General features: G+C 40.3%; 2 protein-coding genes across 4 annotated transcripts in view; one reads left to right on the forward strand and one right to left on the reverse strand.

The window, feature by feature from the left end:
- Positions 1 to 9,800, reverse strand: part of tox2 (TOX high mobility group box family member 2) — a 131,168-nt gene extending 121,368 nt beyond the window's left edge. For all 3 annotated transcript variants that reach the window (XM_066665426.1, XM_066665425.1, XM_066665427.1), the window contains exon 1: positions 9,175 to 9,800. In XM_066665426.1, coding sequence (XP_066521523.1) covers positions 9,175 to 9,276 — 102 coding nt within the window. In that variant the 5' untranslated portion in view covers positions 9,277 to 9,800. The remainder of the gene's footprint in view (positions 1 to 9,174) is intronic.
- A 1,212-nt stretch (positions 9,801 to 11,012) lies between these two features.
- Positions 11,013 to 11,549, forward strand: LOC136691469 (serine-rich 25 kDa antigen protein-like). Its single transcript, XM_066664028.1, has one exon. It carries the CDS (start codon positions 11,013 to 11,015, stop codon positions 11,547 to 11,549), a length of 537 nt encoding a protein of 178 aa, XP_066520125.1.
- Positions 11,550 to 24,401: the final 12,852 nt, after the last annotated feature.

Genomic DNA, 24,401 nt, shown 5'->3' on the forward strand with positions numbered 1-24,401 from the left:
TCAATCTCAGTCAGAGGACATACGTTTAGCTCCAATGACTGTAATTAAAAGTGAAGCGCTCTCAAGCATCCCATTAATGTCTATATGCAGTAATGCAATTTTGCCCTTAAAATAAATGCTGCTTTCCTGCACTGTCCATTCCCATTATGACATCACTAACCAGAGGCGTGTGATTGGATGATGTTTTTTCTATACTGTGATAACTTGGGTTATGATGAACAATATCGATCAAAACCTTATTTTCATATTCTGACATAATTTGACAGCACTAGCTGTTGGTAATATTGAGTCAATGATGAACAGACCAATAAAAAATGATCCAAAACTATTTAGGGTAAATAAGTGTTGCTTTAACCTCCACTGAGTGTATGTTTTACCTTCTCCTGTTCCCCATTGTTCTAAGAGCAATGATATGCTTCCCTGAGCATTCAATATATGTATAATAGTATAAGGTCTTAAAGACCACAGAGCAAATGCATCTCTTAATATTAAACTAACATTAGCCCTGCTTCATTGCATTTAGGTCAGTGCAGAAAAGTGCAGTGGTTTTGATACGTATTGATCATTGTGATATGACATTTTCTGTCATATCACCCACCCCTTATCACAATGCCCACTCTATCAGAAACCATGGCAATTAAGGCCATAACATGAAACACACAGGATCTTTCTGACAGTCAATCTATGCAATAATTTCCAAACCCCTATAACTCAAACAACAGAACCTGTCTTCAATACAGAACTGTGTTTTGGTGCAGTAGCCCCTGGAAATCCTAGCGTCCATCACGAGCTATGAGATCCTCTCAGCAGGCTCTGGCATCACTACAGACAAAATAAAAAGCCTTTTCTTTTTACCTCAGCTATTTCAACGAGCTTCAACAGAAGTCCATAGCACTCTTTTCCCCATGGACAGGCATCATTATTATTTACAGTGAGCATTAGTGAATCAGCCGGCTATTCAGCGTCCAGCCAGCGGCCATTCAGAGCCTCGACCCCCTCACAAGAGCTCCAACTCCATCTTTCTGCCAAGGCCAATTAGCACACTGCTACGCTAGCTCCCCCACTGCCACTGACAATTCAAGGCATCAAGAAGCAGAAGCTACATTTCATACACACACACACACATATATATATTGTCTGAGCACACCTAGACAAATTATAGTTTCTAACTGAAAAAAAAAACAACTTCAGGTTGTCTTTTGCTAAAAAAAAAAAAAAAAAAAAAAAAAAAAAACTTGCTTAATGTTTTCTAGTCATCTGAAAATTTCTAGAAATGTTTACTGAAATATCAAATTTAATTTTCCTTAAGAGCATGTGATAAGTCTTTTTTCATTTATAAAAACAAAACACCCATTTAGTAATTTGATCTCTCTCCCTCTCGTCCTCTAGTTCTAACTCTCTCTCTCTCTCTCTCTCTCTCTCTGTGTGTGTGTGTGTGTGTGTGTGTGTGTGTGTGTGTGTGTGTGTGTGAATATATGCATGCGAGAGTCTCCCAAGTATGAATGGATGTGCTGTGTGCTATTTTTGCTTTTGTTAATCATGCATTTCTGACTGATCAATGCATCAGACAGGGCTTTCAATTTGAAAAAAAAGTGGGCCAGGAATTAATATATTAGTCAGGCGTCCACAGAGGGCCATGAGAGATCGATGCTGTGGACACTTTGGGTTTCCATGAGCCAAAAGGTCTGTACAGGCCCCCACATCACACACACCATCAAACTGGTGTGAGACTGGAGTAACACACACCGCTGCACGCCTCTGACTCATGCAGCGTACAGAGTGCACTTCGTTAGAAAGGTCTCACCATCCACAGGAGTATACATCATAACATTTCACATTTCCACCTTAACAGCAGCACGACAGAGAGTGGCTTACAACTTTTTTACATGTGTCATATATGACATATATATATGTGTGTGTATATATATATATATTTGTTCTTTGAAAGCTATAATTTCGTCACGGCAAAATAAGTGACAACATGTAATTTGGTCCAAGAGAAAGATTTTTACAGGCATTTTTAGCATTTCAACCAATGTTCTCGAGGCTTGGCCAAATCATTTTCACACAATGCACAGAGAACTTTGATGGCCGTCATTTCAGACTCATAAATATTCATACCCGAGCTGATCTTTTCATTCCACCCTCCCCCTCCCCCACCATTTTCATCCAGTGGTGCATTCCTTGCTTTATGATATGCATGGCTTAGCTCTTTGCCTGATGAGAGTGTGGCACCACTGCAACATGGATCCCTTCAGTCAGCAGAATGAATGAACGGCCCAATGCCGCCTAAAACTCACTCGCTCACTCAGTCAGTTATAGGCCAAGACTGCCTCTTTCCACCTAATTACCTCTGCTGTGTGCAAGCCACAGCGCTTTGGCCTACAATGTGTTGCATATCTCCACAATGGTTGAGTCATGTGAGAAAAAAAAACTTAAAAGAAGAGGCCATATTGACCGTAAACAAGAGAGTGCTGAGGGGAAATGATTTGGCAAGTAGGAAGAACCACTTTTCACTATACAACTATATAACAACAACTGTTTAGTAGCTGTGAAGGTGAGCATAAATGGATAAGGACTTGTTCTTGGCAACAAGAGTGAAATATGTCATTGTGGTCAAGAAAAGCCAGATTATACCAAGCTACTGATTATCTGAATTTAGATAACAGACTGTGTTTTTGAGTGTGTGTGTGCACATGCACAAGTGCTCACTGAACACCAGTGTTAAATCAGTGTTACAATTGTACACCTGAGGCTTATTCCTATCGAATCATATGCTCCATAGATCTTGCCTCAGGGTGTATTAGCAATTTGAATACATTGTGCACATACACACACACACTTACAGTAGCAGCAGCATAGAGATTACCCATGTGCACCCAGTCTGTAAAAAATCTATACCAATCCACAAACAAGGGATGAGCAATATGATGGTCATTATCATTCTCCTGATAAATGACATTACAGACCATGAGGATAGGCTATTGTTATCACACTGTTAATATCAGTACCGGTGGAACAGTAATTAACTGTGTCTCATCATAAGCAGAACTGTTGAAATAGATTCAGTGCAGTTTAGAATCCAAAACACTGCATAAAAATTATTCATTGTTGCTGACACTATGTTTTTAAATGCTATGCTTCTGTCTCTGTTCAAACTAAAATAGATTAAATAAAAAAAACAGAAAAATAAACAGTGATGCATGCTGTGCATTTGTCTATTATGAATTATGATAGTCATAGTTTTGCTATATCACCTACCCCTGCAGCATGCTACTAATATAACATACATGTTTGCCATTATTATCTTTTTCACTTTGTGCACTTTTTTGTATGTATTTTTTTCTGCACAGTATTGATTCTGTTTTTATGCCTTATTTAAGCCTCTGCTAGATTCGCCACTCTGCAACCCATTTCCAGTAATTGCACTGCCTGGGAGTTATTTTTAGTTGGTTTAAGCGGCCGAGTAAAAGCTAGAGAGAGAGAGAGAGAGAGAGAGAGAGAGAGAGAGAGAGAGAGAGAGAGAGAGAGAAAGAGAGAGAGAGAGAGAGAGAGAGAAAGAGAGAGAGAAAGAGAGAGAGAGAGAGAGTGAAAGAGAAAGAGAGAGAAGGACTTTGCATGTTCTGAATACCCTGATGAGCTTGCTAATGGAGCCACAAACACAACTTAAATGAATCAAGCTCTTGTACAGTCATCAGGTATGTAACACATAGCAAGCCATCCCACCCACTCTCACCAATCTTTGATTCAGATTGAAAATGGGGCTAAAACTTTGGTGCAAGTTCATGCTGACTTCAGAATCTGGCTCATATGCTCTTTAAATTCCATTTTAACAATTAAACAGATGTGTTTATGCAGAGTCTGGTAGTGGATAATTGGTTAATTTCATTATTTATATACAACATTAAATAAGAAAATCTGCTATTTTGCATATGATACTCTTTTCTTTTATCTTGTTCAATAAGTCTAAGGATTGATTGTTTACTGTATATCTTAAAAATAAAAGAACACCAGTCTATATCTGACATATCTTTGTACAATGTTTACCTGCTTAGAAGTGAATGTATTCCAGCTTAGTTTGTCCGTATTCATTCGAGTCTTTGCACTGTAATGCATGTCAATACTTTACAATAAGGTTAGAAAGGGGGAGGGAAAGTGGGCCAGCCTCTCATAACCTACCCAACTTCATTTTTTAATGAAGCGAATGGGCCTGAGGCTATGCACAAGTCATAATGCATTCAGCAAATATTCTCTGGACAAAACATGTATTTATGAAGAAATGGCCTTTACCGGAGGAATGCATAGAGAGTATGCTTAACAAACAATACACCCACTCATGACAGAAAGAGGGAGGGAGGAGGGGGACGGGTGAGAGAGAGAGAAAGAGAGAGAGAGATTAGGCAAAATATAAAAAAGTATGAGTATGACTAACAACTCTACAGAAAATGAACTTGAGCTCAGAGGCATATGAAAGAAAGCATTCTGCAGCTTCTGGGCTAATGTTCTTAACTTCTCACTTGCCTTATGCATCAGTGACAGCTTTTTAGTTAACCACAGTAGGAAATAAGGCAGGATAATATCATGATTTATATGATTATCATGATACATTCTGCTACAGTATAGGTTTCTGAGACTACACTGGACACATGAACAAGAAACACTGACTGTAGACCTTTAGACTGTAGCATTTAGAGCAGTGTGGTATAAGAAACATTCAATTAATACCATTGTATATATGTAATATATATTTTTAAAAATATATATTACATATATGTAATATGTGTTTATATATATATATATAAACATACACCTCAGTTTTGGTTTATTTTTAGTTTAAAACATCATTTAAACAAAGTAGCTGTCCTTCAAACTGCAAATTTCATGACGAATGGACCAATAGAAATGCTCCAAAACGACAAAACCGACACACAGAAAAATCTTTTTACACTGACTTCCAATGAAAGTTAAGAATCTTTTGTCCTTCTCCTGTAAAGTTATTAGTTAGAAATATATATTACACTATTCACTAGGAGACAACTGATTGACTCCCATTTCCAAAAGGCAGCACTTTCCCATGTTGTCGTCATAACTCAATGTAAGTTGTGCACTGATGTTGCCACAGTGGTTGAGGCTGTATGTGTCATACTCTCTTAGAATGAATGTCACCAGACTAATGATAAGCCAACAAAATCTCACTTGACTGTATTTTTAACCACCTGGCATCCTGCCTTTTCATTGCTTCCTCATTAAGAAAATTTTGGTAGTATAAGCCTCGCTTAAAAGAAGGTAGCCCTGTCCAAATACAGCTGGAAATACAGTGAAGAAGTATTTTTACATGATGCAAGTGGAATATTTCCATACTGCTGTGTCCATTATAGTCCATAGGCTACATACAGCATATTCTAAAGTGTTGTATTTCTTTTTTTTATGTCGAATGGAAATATAGCCCATATAGATTAATGACTACACCAAAGAATTACAAAATGGAAGCCTACATTCTTTTGTTTGATGACTGAGGCTTTGCCACTCCCCTCCATTCACATACAACCTGCTCTTGGCAAGTATTTTGAAGTTCCCATAGCAACAAGCAATGTGTGTCATTGGGCCGCCATATTGGCTCTCCTACATCTACCAGCTTCAGGTGAGCTAACACCACATGAGAGACTCTGTGATTCTCTGTTTGAAAGGGGAATTCTACTTCCCTGCTTCTAGTGCTGGGTTTCCTGTACATTCTGTGCATTTCCACCATGAGTAAACATACGATTGCAGCAGTAGGGACGTAGCAGCTAGCAATTTAGCGTGTTTGCAACAGGAAATGAGAGCCACCTATCATAGTTGGCCTAGTTTTTAGAACCATTTCCGGTTCATGGAACACCGCAAAACACCAGCACACATCTCGACATTAGCTCTAATTACATTTATGGTCGCTGGCCTTCTATAGGCTGCATGGCCTCATAATCAGGTCTGAATGTTTGCATTATTAACATAGGGCTGCATAAAGGGCCATTGTGGTCAGGAGAGCAGACATTTCCCTTCAAATTTGTTGCATAATGTCCACTCACATAAGCTTACTTTTTGGGCATAAGGAGTCAGCATACTGTACTCCACTTGGCTCGCCGACTGATCTTTTCCATATGTTCCAAGCCACGAGCTAAACTCCACGACACACTTCTATAAACACACATCACCAAATTATGAGTTACTTATAGAGGAGCTGGAGAAGTTTAAGAGCAATGCCGCAGGCAGGAGGGAAAGGCAATGACTTTCATACATCAAGGCTTTCCGTCTATTTAGTACCCTATATTACTTCGCTTATAGCCCAGGCACATGGCGTTAGCAGCCATTTTCTATTACTGATTGCCTTTATCTTGCATTCCATCTGGAGTATGCAATTTTATTTGTCGCTCTGCTCAGGGAAGTCTAAATGTAAGCACTTTATGGAAGCGATTCTGAACAAATGCTCAATGCATGAATCAGGCACCAGACTGAATGCGGCTACACCGACTCTTAGCTATGACCACTACTCTCCACTCTCCTCGAGCCATGATAAACTATGGAAGCAGTGATTCACTTAAAATAACAGCATACTATCTGCATATTTTTAAATCAGACACGCTGTGGCGCATTACCCCTGTCACAGTTTTTGTTCTGCAAAGTCCACTGTGCTCAGAATGTGGGTGGAAGACATATTCATCTACGAACAATCCAGCTTATTAACTGACATTTGACAGACCTTTTATAAGAGGGTAGAAAATGCAGATTTTCCATTTCCTAAATTCTTGAATACTACTCAAATAAGAGTCAAGCAAATGAAAATAAAAAAGTAAAATAAGCGCACTATAGTGTTGTTATGCTATTTGTTACATATACATATATTGCATTGGATAGATTATGTGTTTCTGTTCACAGATGCAGTGTTCATTAATGAATATGCATTAAGTGTATACATGAGAGTCGTAGAGGACAGCATGGTTGCGCACACATTTCTCGCTCATAGCCTACTGCAAATATGAGTGGAATTTTAATGTGAAGGTTAGACAGACGGCACAGGCTCCTGTTGCAGCTCCGCAATTAAGTGGTTACTAGTTTTTACGAATAAACACTTGCAGCACTTAATGATCCTAAGTACACAGTCGAGGCTTAACGGCAGTCAACCTCCTTGTATCTCAGGAGAACTGCTAAAAGCAAAGCTTAAGAAATCGGCGTGAAAAATGTTACTTTACCAGTGTTTGTTTTTTCCACTGTGATTCATATTGAATGTGCTGCGATACATTCAGAACTTCATTAATACATACGTATATTGCATGGGTGGGATTGCGTTTTCAGGTGCTGTATACCCAGAATATAACATGTATAAAAACTACACAGGAGAAGCACAGCAGATAACATGTTTCAGACTCAAGTTCTACTACAAATGTGGGTGTAATTCGAGTGCAAGTGTAGAGTGCTGTTTGGACTGTTCCAGCTCTTAGGTAAAAGATCTCATGGATTCATTTGAGGCTCAATGACAGGTGCGTGGATATATTGCATGGGCAGGGTTTTGTTCATAGATGCTCTGAACATTAACGAACACGTACTACACCGACACACCAGAGACCAAGAGGACAGCATGTTCCCAGACACACTTCTCTCAAGTCCTACTACAGATATGGGTGGCATTTTAATGCCATCATTAGTCAGAGTGTAGAGTCCTGTTTCAGCTCTGCAATTAAGTAGTTACTTGTATTAAGTATTAAGCAGTTATCATCTGTTACAAGGAAAGAGTTCCAGCACTTAGTTAAAGATCCCAGATCCCCAGGGTTCAGCAGAGGCTTAATGACAGACGCAAGACCTCTTTGTATCCCAGCAGAACCGGGTTCAGATTTCACGCACACAGAAAGTGAACTCTAAGCAAGGTCCGTCAAGGGCTGAAAGAGCGCGCAAGTGCGCGTTCACGGCGTTTTATCTCCAGCATGAACTCATTTGGCGGCATAAACGCATCTAAAGACAGCAGCTCCGTTACTTCCAGCTGTGCGCCTGCCCGGGTTAAGGAGCCTGTGGCCACTTTCCCTCACACTTACAGCTCCTCTGTCTGTTGCCGGTTGATGGGATACTGCACGCGCGAACAGGTCCGAGATGACGCTCGCCTCTTGAATCTTAAACTGACCACAATGCCGGTCCTCAGGACTCCCTGGAGTGTGCATTTTGTTAGAATGCATAAGTGAAATGCATCGCACTGGGAAAAGTGCATTGCAATCGCAGTGTGAGCCGATGCACGGCCACATGCACGCGCTGCACAGACAGTCGCGAGGACTTACTTCAGCACGCTACTTTGCGCTAATTTTGCAGCGGCTGAGTAGCTTTAGTAAATAATTAGCCCAGGACTGGTCATCCAGCGCTAATGAAGGAGTCTGCCGGACTCCTCAAAAAAAAAAAAAAAAACACGTGCACACGCCACTACGTCACAGCGGCGCGAGAAACTAATCTGCATTTAAATAAGGTTAGCGTATGCAGCGAAAACTAAACTAAACAACAACAATAACAACAACAGCAGCAGCAATCTTCGGGTGTCAGACCCAGCTCGTGCGCTACTCGCCTCGCGTGCAACTTCTAACCGAGCATTCCTGCCTCTCCAAGACTCGCGCCACGCATCCGCCGACGCACCAAGTTTGCACGCGTGCCGTTTGTTCGCTCGCTGCTCTTTGCCGCCGCCGTCGTTCAGTCTTCCCGCGCGCTGAGCTAGAACGCGTAGCTAATTAATGAATTAATTGACTAATTAATTAAGCGCCGGCGCGGCAAGTGTAGAGAGAGACAGAGAGAGAGAGAGACAGAGAGAGAGAGAGAGAGAGAGAGAGCGAGAGCGCGCACACATGCAAACAAGTACAGGCGCGAGCTTAAACCGCATAAAAAGCTCTGTTTCAGCCCTCAGTGCTGTACACGCAACACTAACGTTAACGAATGCGCTCCGAGGAAAAGTGCACCCTCTGCTCGCACGGTGTAGGACGCAGCCCGTGTTTTGCGGATGTTTTCTTATTAAAAAAGAGAAAGAAAGAAAAATAAGAGAGAGAGAGAGACCAACAAAGCAAAGAACACAGAGGAAAACGCAGAAAGTAAGGTGCACTGGAGCAGAAGTGTGCGAGCGAGGGGTGGGGGTGTTCTGGGGGTCCTGGAGGGGATGGTTGTTTGGTTTTTTACCTTGTTGCAGTGGTAATAGTCCAGAGAGGCGAGGCTGGAGTCGGTAGGCAGCGTGCAGGAGCCCACGCTGGAAGGAGGTGCCGGATAAAATCTCACATCCATCGCCCGCTCCGCTACACTGAAGGCATGAACACAGGTTCAGCGTGCGCGAGTCTCTCTCTCTCTCTCTCTCTCTCTCTCTCTCTCTCTCTCTCACTCACACACACGCGCGCTCTCTCCCTGCACTCCCTCACTCGCTCTATTGTTAACCCAAACAAAAAGAAACAGACAGAAAAAGGGGGTTGAGTCTCTCCCTCTCTCTCTCTCTCTCTCTCTCTCTCTCTCTCTCCAAGCACTTTCCTCACATCCGTTCGCGGTTTTTTTGTACTTCAGCGATAGAAAACAGCAGAAGAAAGCACGGCTCGTGCACTGATGCCAGGGGATGTTTCACTCTGATAATTATTGTAAATATTGCAAAGCTCGCGCTTAAAGTTCAGGTTTGTTTGCAGAAAACGCCAATGAGCTACAACTCTGCACAGCGCGCGCCTTTCTAGCTTTATGGGGGTCTTTTTTTTTCCAAAACAACCAAGATCCGCGCGCGTGCTGCTAGATGCTAACGCACTTTGTTTGGCATGGAGCTGCTCCGGTTGTCCAGTTGCCCCCCTAATTCATTCTCTCTCTCTCTCTCTCTCTCTGCTTTGTCCTGGAGCGGGAGAATTGAAGCCCGTTTTCTCTTCCCTGTGAAATGCCAGGCGACCCCTGCCGTTGGGAGAGATGAAGGGCAGGAGGGAGGAGGGGGCGAGGAGAGAGGCATCAAGCCGTTTGACCACTACCTTCAACCGCTACTGAAACACGTGTAGAGTAGAGCAGATAACGAGACGAGAATCCAAGGCCGACGTCCACTGAGGGGAAGTGAAGGGGTCAGAGAGGGGTGAGCAGGGTCCGAAACACCTATCTCAGCGAAACCCCCCAACAGAGATTTGTGTGCAAACGACTGTAACTCCCAGTCACTGCAGAATGGTGAGAATACAGACCTGGAGCAGTTTAAAGGAAGCAGGGTTTGACTGAGATGTGTAGTGTGAGTAGAAATAAAGGCACGTAAGTGTTAAACAGTGCTGTTAAAAGCCTGTAATACACATGAAATGAGCAGGAATGTTGAAGGAATACTCCATCTTTTGTCAACTTAACTTCACAGTTTCTTGTGCTTAGAGAAGAGACTAGAACCATTCTTATAATACAAGTCAAAGACCACTCCATTTCACTTTCTCTCAGTATCCTTCACCGACTTCTGCTGCAAATAAAATGTGCGGAATGTAAAATTGTAAGTCAAGAACTGTGTGGAAATCATATTCTTTAATACCTATATATTATTTATTTTACCTTAACATTTACCTTAGCATTTGAGAAAATCTTAACCAGCGGCACTTACAGTTTAATCATGTTATAGTGGTCTTCTAATGTAGCACTTGAAGTCTCACCCAAAGATTCACCGGTACATAACAGTGTGCCTATCTGTTTAGGGAATCGAACCACAGTCTTCTCTAGGAGTAATGCAGTTACTGACAGTTCTACAGCAACAGGTGTTTCATACTGATAGCAGGGTATTGAATAATACCTTGTGAAGCTGTCTATGTATAATGCTTTGGAACATCAGAACATTAGGGAGCCACCACAAACACCACCAATGGGTGGCATCCATATGGATGGTGCATCAGCATTACGCTTAACACACATCAGATATTAGAGAAGACTGCATTGGATCACTGAGTCATATCACATATTTACAAAGCAAACAAAAGCTGAATAAACAACAGCATTAAGGGAGAATGCAAACAATTCACTGTAGAACAGTGCTACAAATGAAGAACAGCACCACAAACCAGAGAACGGAACTACAAACCCGAGTAGAGAACTACAAACCAAAGAACGGAACTACAAACCCGAGAACGGAACTACAAACCCGAGAACAGAACTACAAACCCGAGATCGGAACTACAAACCCGAGAACAGCACTACAAACCCGAGAACAGAACTACAAACCCGAGAGCAGCACTAAAAACCGGAGAACGGAACTACAAACCCGAGAACAGCACTACAAACCCGAGAACAGCACTACAAACCCGAGAGCAGCACTAAAAACCGGAGAACGGAACTACAAACCCGAGAGCAGCACTACAAACCCGAGAACAGCACTACAAACCCGAGAACAGAACTACAAACCCGAGAACAGCACTACAAACCCGAGAACAGAACTACAAACCCGAGAACAGCACTACAAACCCGAGAACAGAACTACAAACCCGAGAGCAGCACTAAAAACCGGAGAACGGAACTACAAACCCGAGAACAGCACTACAAACCCGAGAACAGCACTACAAACCCGAGAGCAGCACTAAAAACCCGAGAATGGAACTACAAACCCCAGAACAAAACTATAAACCCAAGTACAGAACTACAAATATGAGATCTGTACTACAAACCTGAGAACAGAACTACAAACCCCAGAACAGTACTACAAACCCGAGAACATAACTAAAAACTAGAGAACGGAACTACAAACCTGAGAACAGTACTACAAAGGGAGAGCAGAACTACAAACACGAGTACAGAACTACAAACCCCAGAATAGAACTATAAACCCAAGTACAGAACTACAAACACGAGATCTGTACTACAAACCTAAGAAAGAAACAAGTTCAAGTTCAAGAAGTTTATTGTCATTTCAGCAGTATACAGTGTTTACAGTACACAGTGAAACGAAATAGCGTTCCTCCAGGACCAAGGTGCTACATAAAACAATACACAACATTAAAGTTCAACTAGTACAAATCTAGTGCAACATAAAACAGTGCACACGCATTAAAGTGCAAAAGACATGGCTAAGAAAATACAAAACAATATCCATACAATACAATACAATGCAATACAAGACAATACAAAACCATAAGTACGGGGGGAGGGAGGGGCTGAGGGAGAGAGACACTGTAAAGTGTTTAAAGTGTATTAGTGCTGTAAACGGCAACTGGATGTAACCATGATGTAAACAGGATATGTGTAAACAACAAAGGGACAACAGAACTACAAACTCGAGAACAGTGCTACAATCCTGAGAACAGTACAAATGCAAGAACAGCACTAAAACTGTGGACTCTTTTACAAACCCATCCACCTACCATAATGTGTCTTTGGATCATGGGAGGAAAGCAGAGCACCCAGAGGAAACCCACACAGAGACAGGGAGAGCACATAACACCTTACAGTGACCTGAGGTGAGGACCGAACCCAGGACCCCAAAACCCACAGTGCCACTGTGCAGCCCAAACTGATGCTTTGGATTCGCAGTGTTCCTAAGACCAGGATTTTACATCACAAGTACGCGGCCCCCTTATTGCAGAGCTGGGATTTCTAATGTATAACAGGCTACAAGTTGTCTGTCTTTGGCCAAAAGTTTTAGACCAAAGATCCCTTGTAATATAATAGCACTACACTTTGTATGAAATGATCCAGCAGTAAATCTTCATAATCTTCGCAAATTATGTCCCATTACTTCAAAACATATGCAAAATATTGTTAGCAGTATGCTGATGTCTCAGTAGTTAGTTAGTAAATCTCCAGTTCCACCTTAAGTGGTGAAGCAACTACATTCTAGACCCTGTGAATTCAGCTTCATATCACAGAGTGTTGGGAGTGTATGATAAAGTAGGATTGTCGAATGCTTGTGAAAGCATATTATGTTACAGTCCAGCAGCACTTCTCTGATATCACTGCAGACTGGAAACAGAGCACTGCTTTTCTGTTCTGATCATGTATGATGTATGGGATTCACCCTAAAGAAGACATATTTGTAAGCCACACAAGCCTCGCTGATGGACTGCGTGGAAAGTGAATAATTGAGCCAGTCGTACTTTTCACCTGCTTTAGTCGTAGTCTGGAGTCTTATGTGCTCTTACAGGATAAACATCAGAGACATCCATCTATAAAACTACGAGCCATGTGCTGAAAAACTCTCTAAATTTCCTGTAGACTAAGAGCCTGGAAAGAGCCTGGGACTTCAACTGCCCGTATTCATGGTGCTAATGTGTAATACTTTAAATGATTGGGAATATGCTGAGAAAATGTATTAAACACTGTATTATTATTATTGTTATTATTATATTGTTGTTCTGTTGCACCTCTGTGATGAACTAGCCACTGGGAATGGTTGCCACGGTGGGAGGGAAGTGGGTGAGCACCATGTATATGTATGTGGAAAGTTTTGTAATTACTTTTGTTTTTGTTTATTTTTACATTATCTCAGTTTGGTGTAATTTATCATTTAAAAATGTAAACTATAAATAAAAAATGTAATAAAACAAAGAGATATCCATCTATTAATGGTAGGTAAAAGCAACATGTTTAACAGCTTGTTTTGCCCAGTCATCACATCTGAAACACTGATACCTCAGGACACCAAGACCATCATTTTTAGAATGTGGTCTCAGGAGACTGGTTTTCAAAGAAAGCCTTTGGGGTATTATTCCACACCTCCAAAGTTCAGCCGTAGGAGCTGGGGCATTTTCTACTTATGATTTAATCACGACACAGTGGCACAGCAGGTAGTGTCCCAGTCACACAGATCCAGGGACCTGGAGGTTGTGGGTTCAAGTCCTGCTCTGGGTGACTGTATGTGAAGATTGTGGTGTGTTTTCCCTGTGTCTGCATGGGTTTCCTTCAGGCGCTCTGGTTCCTCCCACAGTCCGAAAACACACATTGGTAGGTGCTTTGGTGATTCAAAAGTGTCTGTATGTGTGAGTGAATGTTTGAGTGTGTGTCACCCTGTGAAGGACTGGTGCCCCGTCCAAGGTGTGCTCCTGCCTTGCGCTCAGTGATTCCGGGTTGCGGTTACAGACAATGAATTATTTAATTAATGATTTAAGCAGCACATATGGCCTAATTGTTAGAGGAGCGTAGCTTGGGAACCAAAGATTGCAGGTCCCCCCACCCACACCGTATGGTTGAGGTGCACCTGAGGGAGGCATATTATGTTGAAATGCTCCCCGGGCGTTGGTATGGCTTCCTGCTGCTCTGCGTGTGTGTTCTCACTGTCCCAGGGCACTTGTCTGTGTGTGTGCAATTATATTAATCCAAACCACATTTACTTTTGCTAAGGTCTCTGTTTTCTGTGGTGGTCAGCCCATTGTCCTGAGAACACATCTGTATCCTGTGGCAGACCTTTTTTTAGATTTCTCTATAATTGTGACTTGAAATCTACACATCCTTTCAGACCCCCCGACAGTTTGGAAGCTGAGATTTGGACAATAATTCGTAAGAGTTGTGTACTGTTTTGAATGTGAACTTATTCATGCACAGTACTCTATACTCTGTATACTGTATGCACATCCCTGTATGTCTCCTCACTGTAGCAGTATGCATCAGTCTCTGTTTGTCTTTGTGTACTTTGTGTTTGTTTATGTGTACGCTCTGTATGTGTATGTGTGTGTGTGTGTGTGTGTGTGTGTGTGCAAGAGTGAGCTGTCATTGTCATCACAGTGGGACACTTGTATTCTCTCCAGGACAGTGTGCGCATCAAGCTGCTTACTATGCAGCATGCAGTGTGTGTGTGTGTGTGTTTGTGTGTGTGTGTGGGATGGGGTCCTTGGGTGGGAACCTGTTTAATAAAAGTCACAGATGGGGTACTCCATGGGCCTGTGGTGAAAATCTACTGAAGCAACAGCTTAGAGTGTGTGTGTGTTATAATGCATGTATGTGCCTGCATGTTTTAGATGTTGCATGTTTGTGCGCGTTAACGCATTTAACAAGCTGTGGGTTGCTATGGCATCATGGGATTGGAATGTATGTTGCCGCCCATCTCTGCATCCCCCTGTGTTAAACAACAACAACAAAAAAAAAGAATCAAATCTGGCAACCCAACACAAAATATGACTTTTATTTACCACAATTGATTGGCTGCTATGCACAAACCAACAGAAACCAATTACAGCCCGGATTTAGTCGGCTGTAATCACCCCAGCACTTAGCCAATTAAAAGAACAAATGAAGCGCCTGCTTTTATAGTGTCAATGAAAGGAAACGGACCACATTAAAGGACACTCCAACTTTCCCCAAGAATTAAACTTTTTTTTGTTGTTGAATGCAGTTGTTCTCACAAATTCTCTCTTTCTTTCTCTCTCTCTCTCTCTCTCTCTCTCTCTCTCTCTACACTCTAGTTTTACTTACATTTCTCTATGCTTTTATGTCTCATCCCCCCTCTCTCTATTTGCTCTATATCAGTTTCTCTCTCTCTCTCTCTTCTCATTCTGTCTTGCTTCTGTTTATCTCTTCAAATCTCCTACTTTATCTTTCATTCACTCTATTGTTTTTCCTCCTTGTCTGTTTCTCTCTCTCCCTTCCTCTACTCCCCCACGTTTTTTTTCTGTTTTCACATTTAAAATGAATTCAGTTATTCTCTCTCTCTCTCTTTCTCTCTCTCTCTCTCTTTCTCTCTCTTCTCTCACTTTACACTTTAGTTTTACTTATGTTTCTCTGTGCTTCTTTCTTTATCTCTCACCCCCTCCTCTCTCTCTCACTTTACACTCTAGTTTTACTTACATTTCCCTATGCTTTTATCTGTCACCCCACCCTCTCTATTTGCTCTATATCAGTTTCTCTCTCTCTCTCTCTCTCTCTCTCTCGCTCTCTCTTCTCATTCTTTCCTCTTTCTGTTTATCTCTTCAAATCTCCTTCTTTCTCTTTCATTCACTCTATTGTTTTTATCTCCTTGTCTGTTTCTCTCTCCCTTTCTCTATTCCCCTCTCTCCTCTACCCCCCACGTTTTTTTTGTTTTCACATTTTAAATGAATTCAGTTATTCTCTCTCTCTCTCTCTCTCTCTCTCTCTCTCTCTCTCTCTCTCTCTCTCTCTCAGTTTACTTCACAGTTCTCCACATTAGTGCTTGTTAAATATATCACAGATTCAGCGCGTGTTCCCCTGCGAGTGTATTAGCTCGGACCATGAGTGTGTACCCTTCGCCATGTTTGTCCATCACAAGCAACAGCAGATAAATAAGAAGAGGTTACGCAAGTGTTATTTAACGTCAGAATGATGAGGGCATCAGTGAACTCCTGGTTTATCCGAACTGAGCCTGTCAACTTGAGCCTTCGTCACGAGTCGCCTCGCTGAACTAAAGCATCCGCTCTCCACACTACACTCATTATAACTCATCCTTCTTAGATGTGTTTCACAATTGTTTATGATTGACCTGGGTGAACTGGATTTACATGGAGTACTGCTTTTGCCCAAAGTAGAGAAAAAGGAAAAATAAATTCAGGGAAAAAAACCAATACGAATGCGTTATATTGTGCCTTCACATCATTCCACATTCCAACGAATCCCTCCTTTCATTTCAGTATCAGATGTGTTTTTCCGTCTGCCAGGAATTCTGAAGAAATAAGGAAGGGATAAAGACATGTTCCGGAAAATTTACACACTCCCCTGTACTTATCCTAACATATACAGTGTATACCTCGGTCATGGGATTTGTGCATAGCGAGCCCACCCACACGGCAGATTCACCCACCAATCATGGCCATTCAATCTGCTTGTGTGGCTCAACATAATGTGGCATCCTTGCTGTGATTTCTCCACAGGTGGTAAATTCTGATTTAATAGTTTTTGATAAGTCCACCTTTAAGTTGGTTGTTTACGTTGGCACCCACCCGTCATTATTTGTTTATATGCGTCCTTCTAGATTTGTCTGTGCATAAAGATGTTTTAGTGATGTAGAGGCAGATATGGGTTCAGTATAATTTAATAGATTGTGGTTACATTCACATGGTCCTAGATTTAGCAGCTCTAAAATCAGCCTTCCAAAGCAGATTGCCATCACAGGGACGACTGACATTGCATATTATCAATATGTGTCATCATTTGAACCATATACAGTGTGTACAGTATACTGTGAAATGAAACAAATTTCCTCCAGGAGCAAGATGCTGCATAAAACGACTCACCTGTGCAACAACATAAATCTAGGAGAGTTCACTAGAGACGTTTCACAAAATTCCCCACTGAGAGCACATTTTGTTAAAATACTTGTCACTTCAATGACTTTTTAAATGAACAAACCCTGGAAGTCAAAAGTCACACAAATAGCCTTTGTCAATACATGCCCAGAAACATCCCTCAGCTCACTCAAAGTGCATCCAAGCCCTTAACTAAGACAGAATAGAATGGGAACTAAAAAACAACTACAAAAATCGTGGATCACCTGGAATCACCTTTTTACACAATTTATATCAATCCACAAAAGGCGACAATGCTCCCCTGAACTGCAGCCTCTTATGAAAGGCATAATTATACCTAGCCTCATGCAGACAATAATGTAGTTTAGCTAAGACTTTACTTTTAAAAACATGTTTATACAAATACATAAGCACTAATTTATGAAGGCGTTTTGGATGACAGTAAACTGCCAGTGTTAGTTAGCAACAAAGCTTTACAAATCTAGTTCTACACTCAAGACAGTAACTTTTCCAAACCTGTCTAGGCTGATCGACTGCATCTGGGGTGAGTGGAAAGTCGTGTACATTTGATTTTTTGTCAAGCTATTCCTTTCTTTCAGAATTCTCAGCTGCTTTTTTTCCATTCACCTGCTTCACACTTTAATGCCCAAACACTGCTTGAATCTATGGAAATCGCTGAAGAAAAGCTGAAGTCTTAAGTCCTCTGCAGTGTTATTGCAGAGCGAAAAAACGTTGCTTGGTAAGAAGATTGAAACATATGTGAAGATTCATGTCATCTCGCTGGTTTGATCCCCACAACTAGAAGAAATATTGGGGGCGGTGGGAGCGAAAGGAATAGCACAGTCCTCCGCCCTCAATCCATAGCTGAAGTGCCCTTGAGCTGCCTAACCTCCAACTGCAACCCCAGGCGCTGGGGATGGCTGTCCACTGCTTTGGGTGTGTTTTCACTGCCCCTAGTGCCCTAGTGTGTGCGTGTGTGTTTACTGCCAAGGGTGGGTTAAATGACCAGTAATTGCACATTTCATTTAATTTCATTTTTATTACAACCCTTGTTTTTTAATTTTATTATTTATTTAATATATAGCTAATGTTCAATGATTCCATCCTTCAGAGCAACAGGAGATCACATGGGTCACAAGGGCAGCAAGCAGCCATCATGAGTAATTACACCTCCTACTCGCTTTAACGTGATTAAACTCTTCTTTGATCTTTTACTTTTTCTGTTTGACCCCACATTAATGAACATACTTTACCAAGCAGAGGTTTATACTAAAGTAGTATAGCCTGCACACATTGGAACACCCCTTACTATAAGGCTTCAATTGATTATGAATATCCACCCATTGTGGATACAGATGTTTATTTTCACACAACATCTCAATAGAAGCTCCCTGATAAGTACAACAGGAAGTCTGAAACAGCCACACACAGGCCTATGGTCACCATGCTTGTGCCTAGCCTGAGCTAGATGGCTATAGAGCCCCCAGTACGGAGCTAGCTGTGGACAGTACATATGGGAGTGGCATTTTTAATCCAAAGCTAATGCTCCAAAACCAGTACCTGACCGCATTAATACCATAATGTCAGAGTGCCTTCAAATCCTCACAGCAATGTTCTAATACCTCGTCTATATTCTTGTCAGAACTGAACAAGCTCCCTACTGCAAAGCTTGATTTCAAAAGAAATAGTGGATGAGTAGGTGTCTACAAGCCTTTAGCTGTGCACAGTATGTAATTATTATGTATGGATGGCACCTAAAGCGTTTACATAAAACCAGCCTTTACTTGTTTCTGACATCAACTGAAATATGTAGATTAGGTGGAATCTCTCCATGACAAACACCAGAAAATTGTATCTTGACTCATCCAAGTCTTTTCGAATGACAAAGGTGTTAACGAACGAAAGATAACTCAAAATGGTTCAGATGTTCTGTGGATATGAATTTCTTGCAACAGTATAATTCTCATATTAGTTAATGCCAGATTCCAGGAGAGAACACAAGTATGTGTGATTTAACACTATGCTTATTATGGTATAGTTACACCAGTGCACCAAACCATCACAGTGCATCCCTGTGCCCAGAAACACTAAACAGCTCAACACGCTTGGAGAAGTATAACATCGGATCAAAACCTCAAGACCAAGCACCTAAGACATTGCAGCAGTTGTTTCATGTACGGTACACTACAACCTTCAGTAAGTCTCCATTACCCAACAGACACCTGTATGAGCTTAGATCACACCGAGGGATAGGGGCTGGCTCCCTGCTTCCATTAATAATTTTTTCATTTAGGTATAGTTTCTCATATACCTGAAAAGAACAAAAATAAAAGCAAAGACCCCCAGCAGTGGGACCGGCGATATATCAGGAATCAGCATAGGATCATCATAAAAACACTGCCTTCAAGCCTGTGTGCACAAACTTTTGATTGGTGGTATATATTGCATGGAACTGGAAAGAATTCTCCCAAGGCCAAAACATAAAAATGCTCTCTGTCAGCAGATTGTTTCCAGTAGGTCCAGTAGAGAACTGCAGAAGCCCCCTCAACCCGAAAACAGAAGGTAAAGGAGGTTTAGAAGGATTATTATTCATCAGATATTTATTTCCCCACCTGGAATCAAAGATCTAGCTTACACACCTCTCACAATCCAACTCTACTAATACCTCTCTGGTTCAATAGCCAGAAGGCCATGGTTTATACAACAGTTTCACCCTTGACTGATTCAGACCCTTTTGTACAAAATACATAATCAAAATCAATATCGAAAAGCTTCTCAAGGCGTTCATGCTGTTTAAGATGTCTGCTAAAACCAGGAGCTTTGATTTCAACTTAATCTCATACAAATGATTCTCAAGTTCCAATAATAAATAAATAACAAATATCTGGATGATCACTGCACAAGGAGGATAGATTTTAAGGGGCCCATATTATCTATTTTTACTGTATTTAAATTTTTCTTTGAAGCTTTATTTTTTTGCAGCTTTACGGAATTCTGGGTCCTAGCTTGAAGTGACAGTCACAGCAGAAACGCTGGCAATAAAAAACTCCCCAAGTGCAAGAGAAGGAAACGTTGAGAGGAACCAAGACTGAAAAGGAGAACTCATCGTCGACAAAGAGCAGTGTATAACTAAGATCAAGGATCATTTTAATTCATTTTCATAAAACAGTCTACTTTCCAAATTGACGTGTAAATGACCTCTGTTCTAGTAAGCTGCTCTTTATTGCTTTTATTTCAAATAGCAATGCAGGCTGAAACAGTCCCTATAACCTCATCATGAGTGGGTGGAGCCAAACATGAATGTAAGTGTGCATATATATATATATATATATATATATATATATATATATATATATATATATATATATATATATATATATAATGTAAAAATGTTATGTTATATTTATAATACTGTTACAAACACTGCTCTACATGTAAAAAAGTACATTGAATCCTTCTGTCAATATAAGTTCATTTACTTCATAAAACAACTTAAATCAACTTGTATCACATACAGCTCTTATAAATGCTCTTATAATTGCTTTTTAAGTGTGTTATTCAATGCTAAGCCCCTATTGAGCCCCGATTAAGGTAGCTTTCAAATAAAGTGAATTTGAGAACCAACACACGGAATAGATGCTGAATTTTAGGGATGTCAGTCAGAATTTACTGTTATTGCTTTACACTATGATCCTTTAAAAAAATATTCATAGTTTTCATGTCCATAGAATTATTCAAGTGATTTAAATGAATGTTTAGGACACACAGCAAATTCTCCATTGTTAAATCAACACTATTAGTGTTAACATTGAGTGTTTAATTATTACACTAATAGTGCTGATTTGCTGTGTAACATTGTATGTAGAAACTTAAAATATACTTTTAGCTCAAAATGAGTAAATCTATATGGAATATTATTGTAATTAGTTTAAACATTCAAAAATTAACTATGTATCTCAAAAAAACAAAAAACAAAACAAGAGCAAAAACAAAAAAAGAAAAACATTCTGGCCTATATGTTAGCTGTTATCACAAAAGGTATCCAACTGTTGATTAAACCTCCTTGTTTTCTTCTTCCTCTGAGTAATTACAGAAGATAACCGACAGTCTGATACTATTGTTATTAGCACGTTTCCTCATTGTCAAAAGCAAACCACTCATCATTTGAATTTTTTTTTACAAATATTTAAAAAATCCTGCTTCTGTTTGTATTTGGATCAAAACTGTTTGACACACAGATCAACAAATATTGTCCAAAATAACTTTGAATGAAATGTTGTTAAATGTACTGGCAGAGAGTATATGACACAGCTGAGTTTTATATTGATGCTTATTTAACCCTTGGTTGAATCTTTACCACATTGATTTGATGGATTTCCCCAGCATTTCCCAGAAGCAGCGTAGCACACAGATCATCGGAAAATGGTCAAAACCTTCACAAATACTGAATGTAATCTTCACACCTCAGCTTTCTGGAAACTACACGGGGTCAGTTGATGAATTGGGCTCATGTGCACACAGTGCATATAAAACTGCCAGTAAGAAGTTTGAGCTTGTTATGATGCATAGTGTGAAGTGAAATTGGAGAAGACAGAATTGTCAGCATCAGATTAAAACCTCAACCTCAACATCAAAAACCTCAAACATTACAGCAGTTTTTTTACGGTGTCGTTTTATGTACAGAACAAAGCATTCTTAGGCCTCCACCTTGATGCGACAGATTTTGTAACCATTGGTAAATATAGTAATTTCAAAATAATTTACCACAAAAATATTAATATGCCATCTCATGAATAATACCACAAATAGTTTAGAGTATCTTTTTAAAAAATAATATTATTCTGTGATATTCAATTGTGATCACAAACTCCATTTTAAAATTTTTCAAATATTTTAATGCATTTGAACCTTGAAATAATGAGTTTGAAATAATGCTGGTATTGTTTATTATTTACACATTAAAATGCATTACACACTTTGGTTTGATGACGTGTTAGACATGTAATTATCATTATTTGTTAGGAATTATAAGGGCTTTTTGTCAGACATTATAAAGTATATTGCACTATATTGAATCCAGGATTCATAAGGAGGCTATGTTTTCTCCCCCTGTGTCTATATAATGGTCTGTTCAGAGAGAGGAGGTTTGGAGATTTGGAGGTTTTGATGTGAGTGTGATGAAACATACTCCTGCTCTGAAAAGTTTTTGACTTATCTCAGAATCCAGAGCCTCTAGCAGATTCACACATGGTACGAGACTGGACTGAGACTCTGGGAATGAGTAGGTTTTTATCGTGGGCCGGAAAGCACCTTGTTAACACCAGTCTTCCACCTCAGCAGAACCCTTCCCATTTCTGCTAAACATGTGTGGTTGGTGTCGGCAACTGACCTGGCTCTATAAAATATTCCTACGTGAGGAAAGGTAAACAGCCTGGACTCTGCTGCTGCCTTCAGGAACTGTGCTACTTTGTGCTGCTGAGATTGCTAGATGTCTGTGGTGAACTTGATTGGGTGAAATAGCTGGTGGGCTTCTTTCAGCCAAGTGGAGCACAGCTTTGAGTTTATTGTGAGGGTCGATTCCTTTCTGATCTCATCTTCCTCGTTTCTGCCTACTGGCTTCTACCAATGAGAAAACGAAGCCCTGTTTCAGGCCAAAAAAAAAAAATAGCTTACTGATGCAGCTTTCAAACGCCTACATTCTGTACATTTTGTTGTTCCACTCAGTAATGAGAGCTGTGTCACAGCGTTTAATGTAATACAGAGAATGTTCACATTTACATGTCTCTGTTGTACAGAAACAGACCGCTCGATACTCTTAACTATGAGGACACATCTCTTTAACAAATAATTACTGCATACAGTATCTTAGCACATCTGTGTGTGATTATTACAACGTATACCATTGGCAGCACGTTTGTTTCTGTACTGTACACTGTAAGAAAGTGTTCTTTCAAGGGTTCTTCAAGCCTTGTTCTTTGCACAGTTACGCGATGAAAACCCTGTTGTATATGAACAAAAATATAAACGTATTTGCTCCCATTTTTTACAAGCTGGTATAAGACTTTTTCAATGTACACATTGCCTAAATCTGTGTTAGTGAGCACTTTCTTTGCCGAGATAATCCATCCACCTCACAGGTGTGGCATATCAAGACATGGATTAGACACCATGATTATCGCACAGGTGTGCCTTAGACTGGCCACAATAAAAGGCCACTCTAAAATGTGCAGTTTACTTTTACTGTACTGGGGGATCCCTGAGGGGGTGGGGGTTGGGAGAGTTCAGAAAACCAGTCTGTATCTGGTGTGACCATCATTTGCCTCACGCAGGGCAACACATCTCCTTCACATAAAGTTGGTTCGGTTGTTGATTGTGGCCTGTTGTATGTTGGTCCACTCCTCTTGAATGGCACAATAATAGGCTTCAGGATCTCATCATGGTAACTCTGCATTCAAAATGCTATTAATAAAGTGCACCTGTGTTGCCCACACCTTTTTTTTATAATATTCCCTGCAACTAGGGGCACTTCATAATTTTAGCTGTAATTGGTGCAATACAAAGCATAATTTCTGTTCTCACATTTTTATATGCATCTAATTCTACTTTAATGCTGCTGTATTATCAGCTTTGGTTTGCTTTGTAAAATAATTAACTTAAAAAAATTATAATTAAGTAACTTATTGGCATAAGAGTTTTTTCAAGGTTAGTTAAACTTATATTGCTGTCACCACAACAAATTTTCTTTCAATAGGTGATCGTAACCTGATATTTTAAGTAGGCCGAACTTGATTTATCAAGGAAAGCTGACTCTTAACTTCATGTTGCTCTGAAATTAGTTACTAAATCATTTTAAGTCAGACTGCCAACCTCAAAAGTGTTTGTTAGCAACAGCAGTAAACAAATAAACTGAAAGTTGCATTAATCTAAAACGCTGAAATAAAGACACAGATATATTTAAATATTTATTAACAGTACAATGAAAGACTGCAAAACATTTGTTTAAATATTTGAAATGCTTTAGTTTGATCAATGTTGAGTGCATAAAGAAGTCCAAATAATAACATAAATGCTGTGGGAAAATCAGCAAGCCCTTCCAAAGCAAGAGTTTTCTGTATCACACTACACTACAGATCCAGACAACATCAGCAGTGAGACCATCCTAAACATAGTCAGAATAAGATTATTGCTCATAATGAGAAAGACAAAGTCAGTGTTCATTTTAGCTGTTTTTGTGCTATATTATAATTA

This window comes from Hoplias malabaricus, chromosome 3 (assembly GCF_029633855.1).
Source record: "Hoplias malabaricus isolate fHopMal1 chromosome 3, fHopMal1.hap1, whole genome shotgun sequence".
NCBI lineage: Eukaryota > Metazoa > Chordata > Actinopteri > Characiformes > Erythrinidae > Hoplias > Hoplias malabaricus.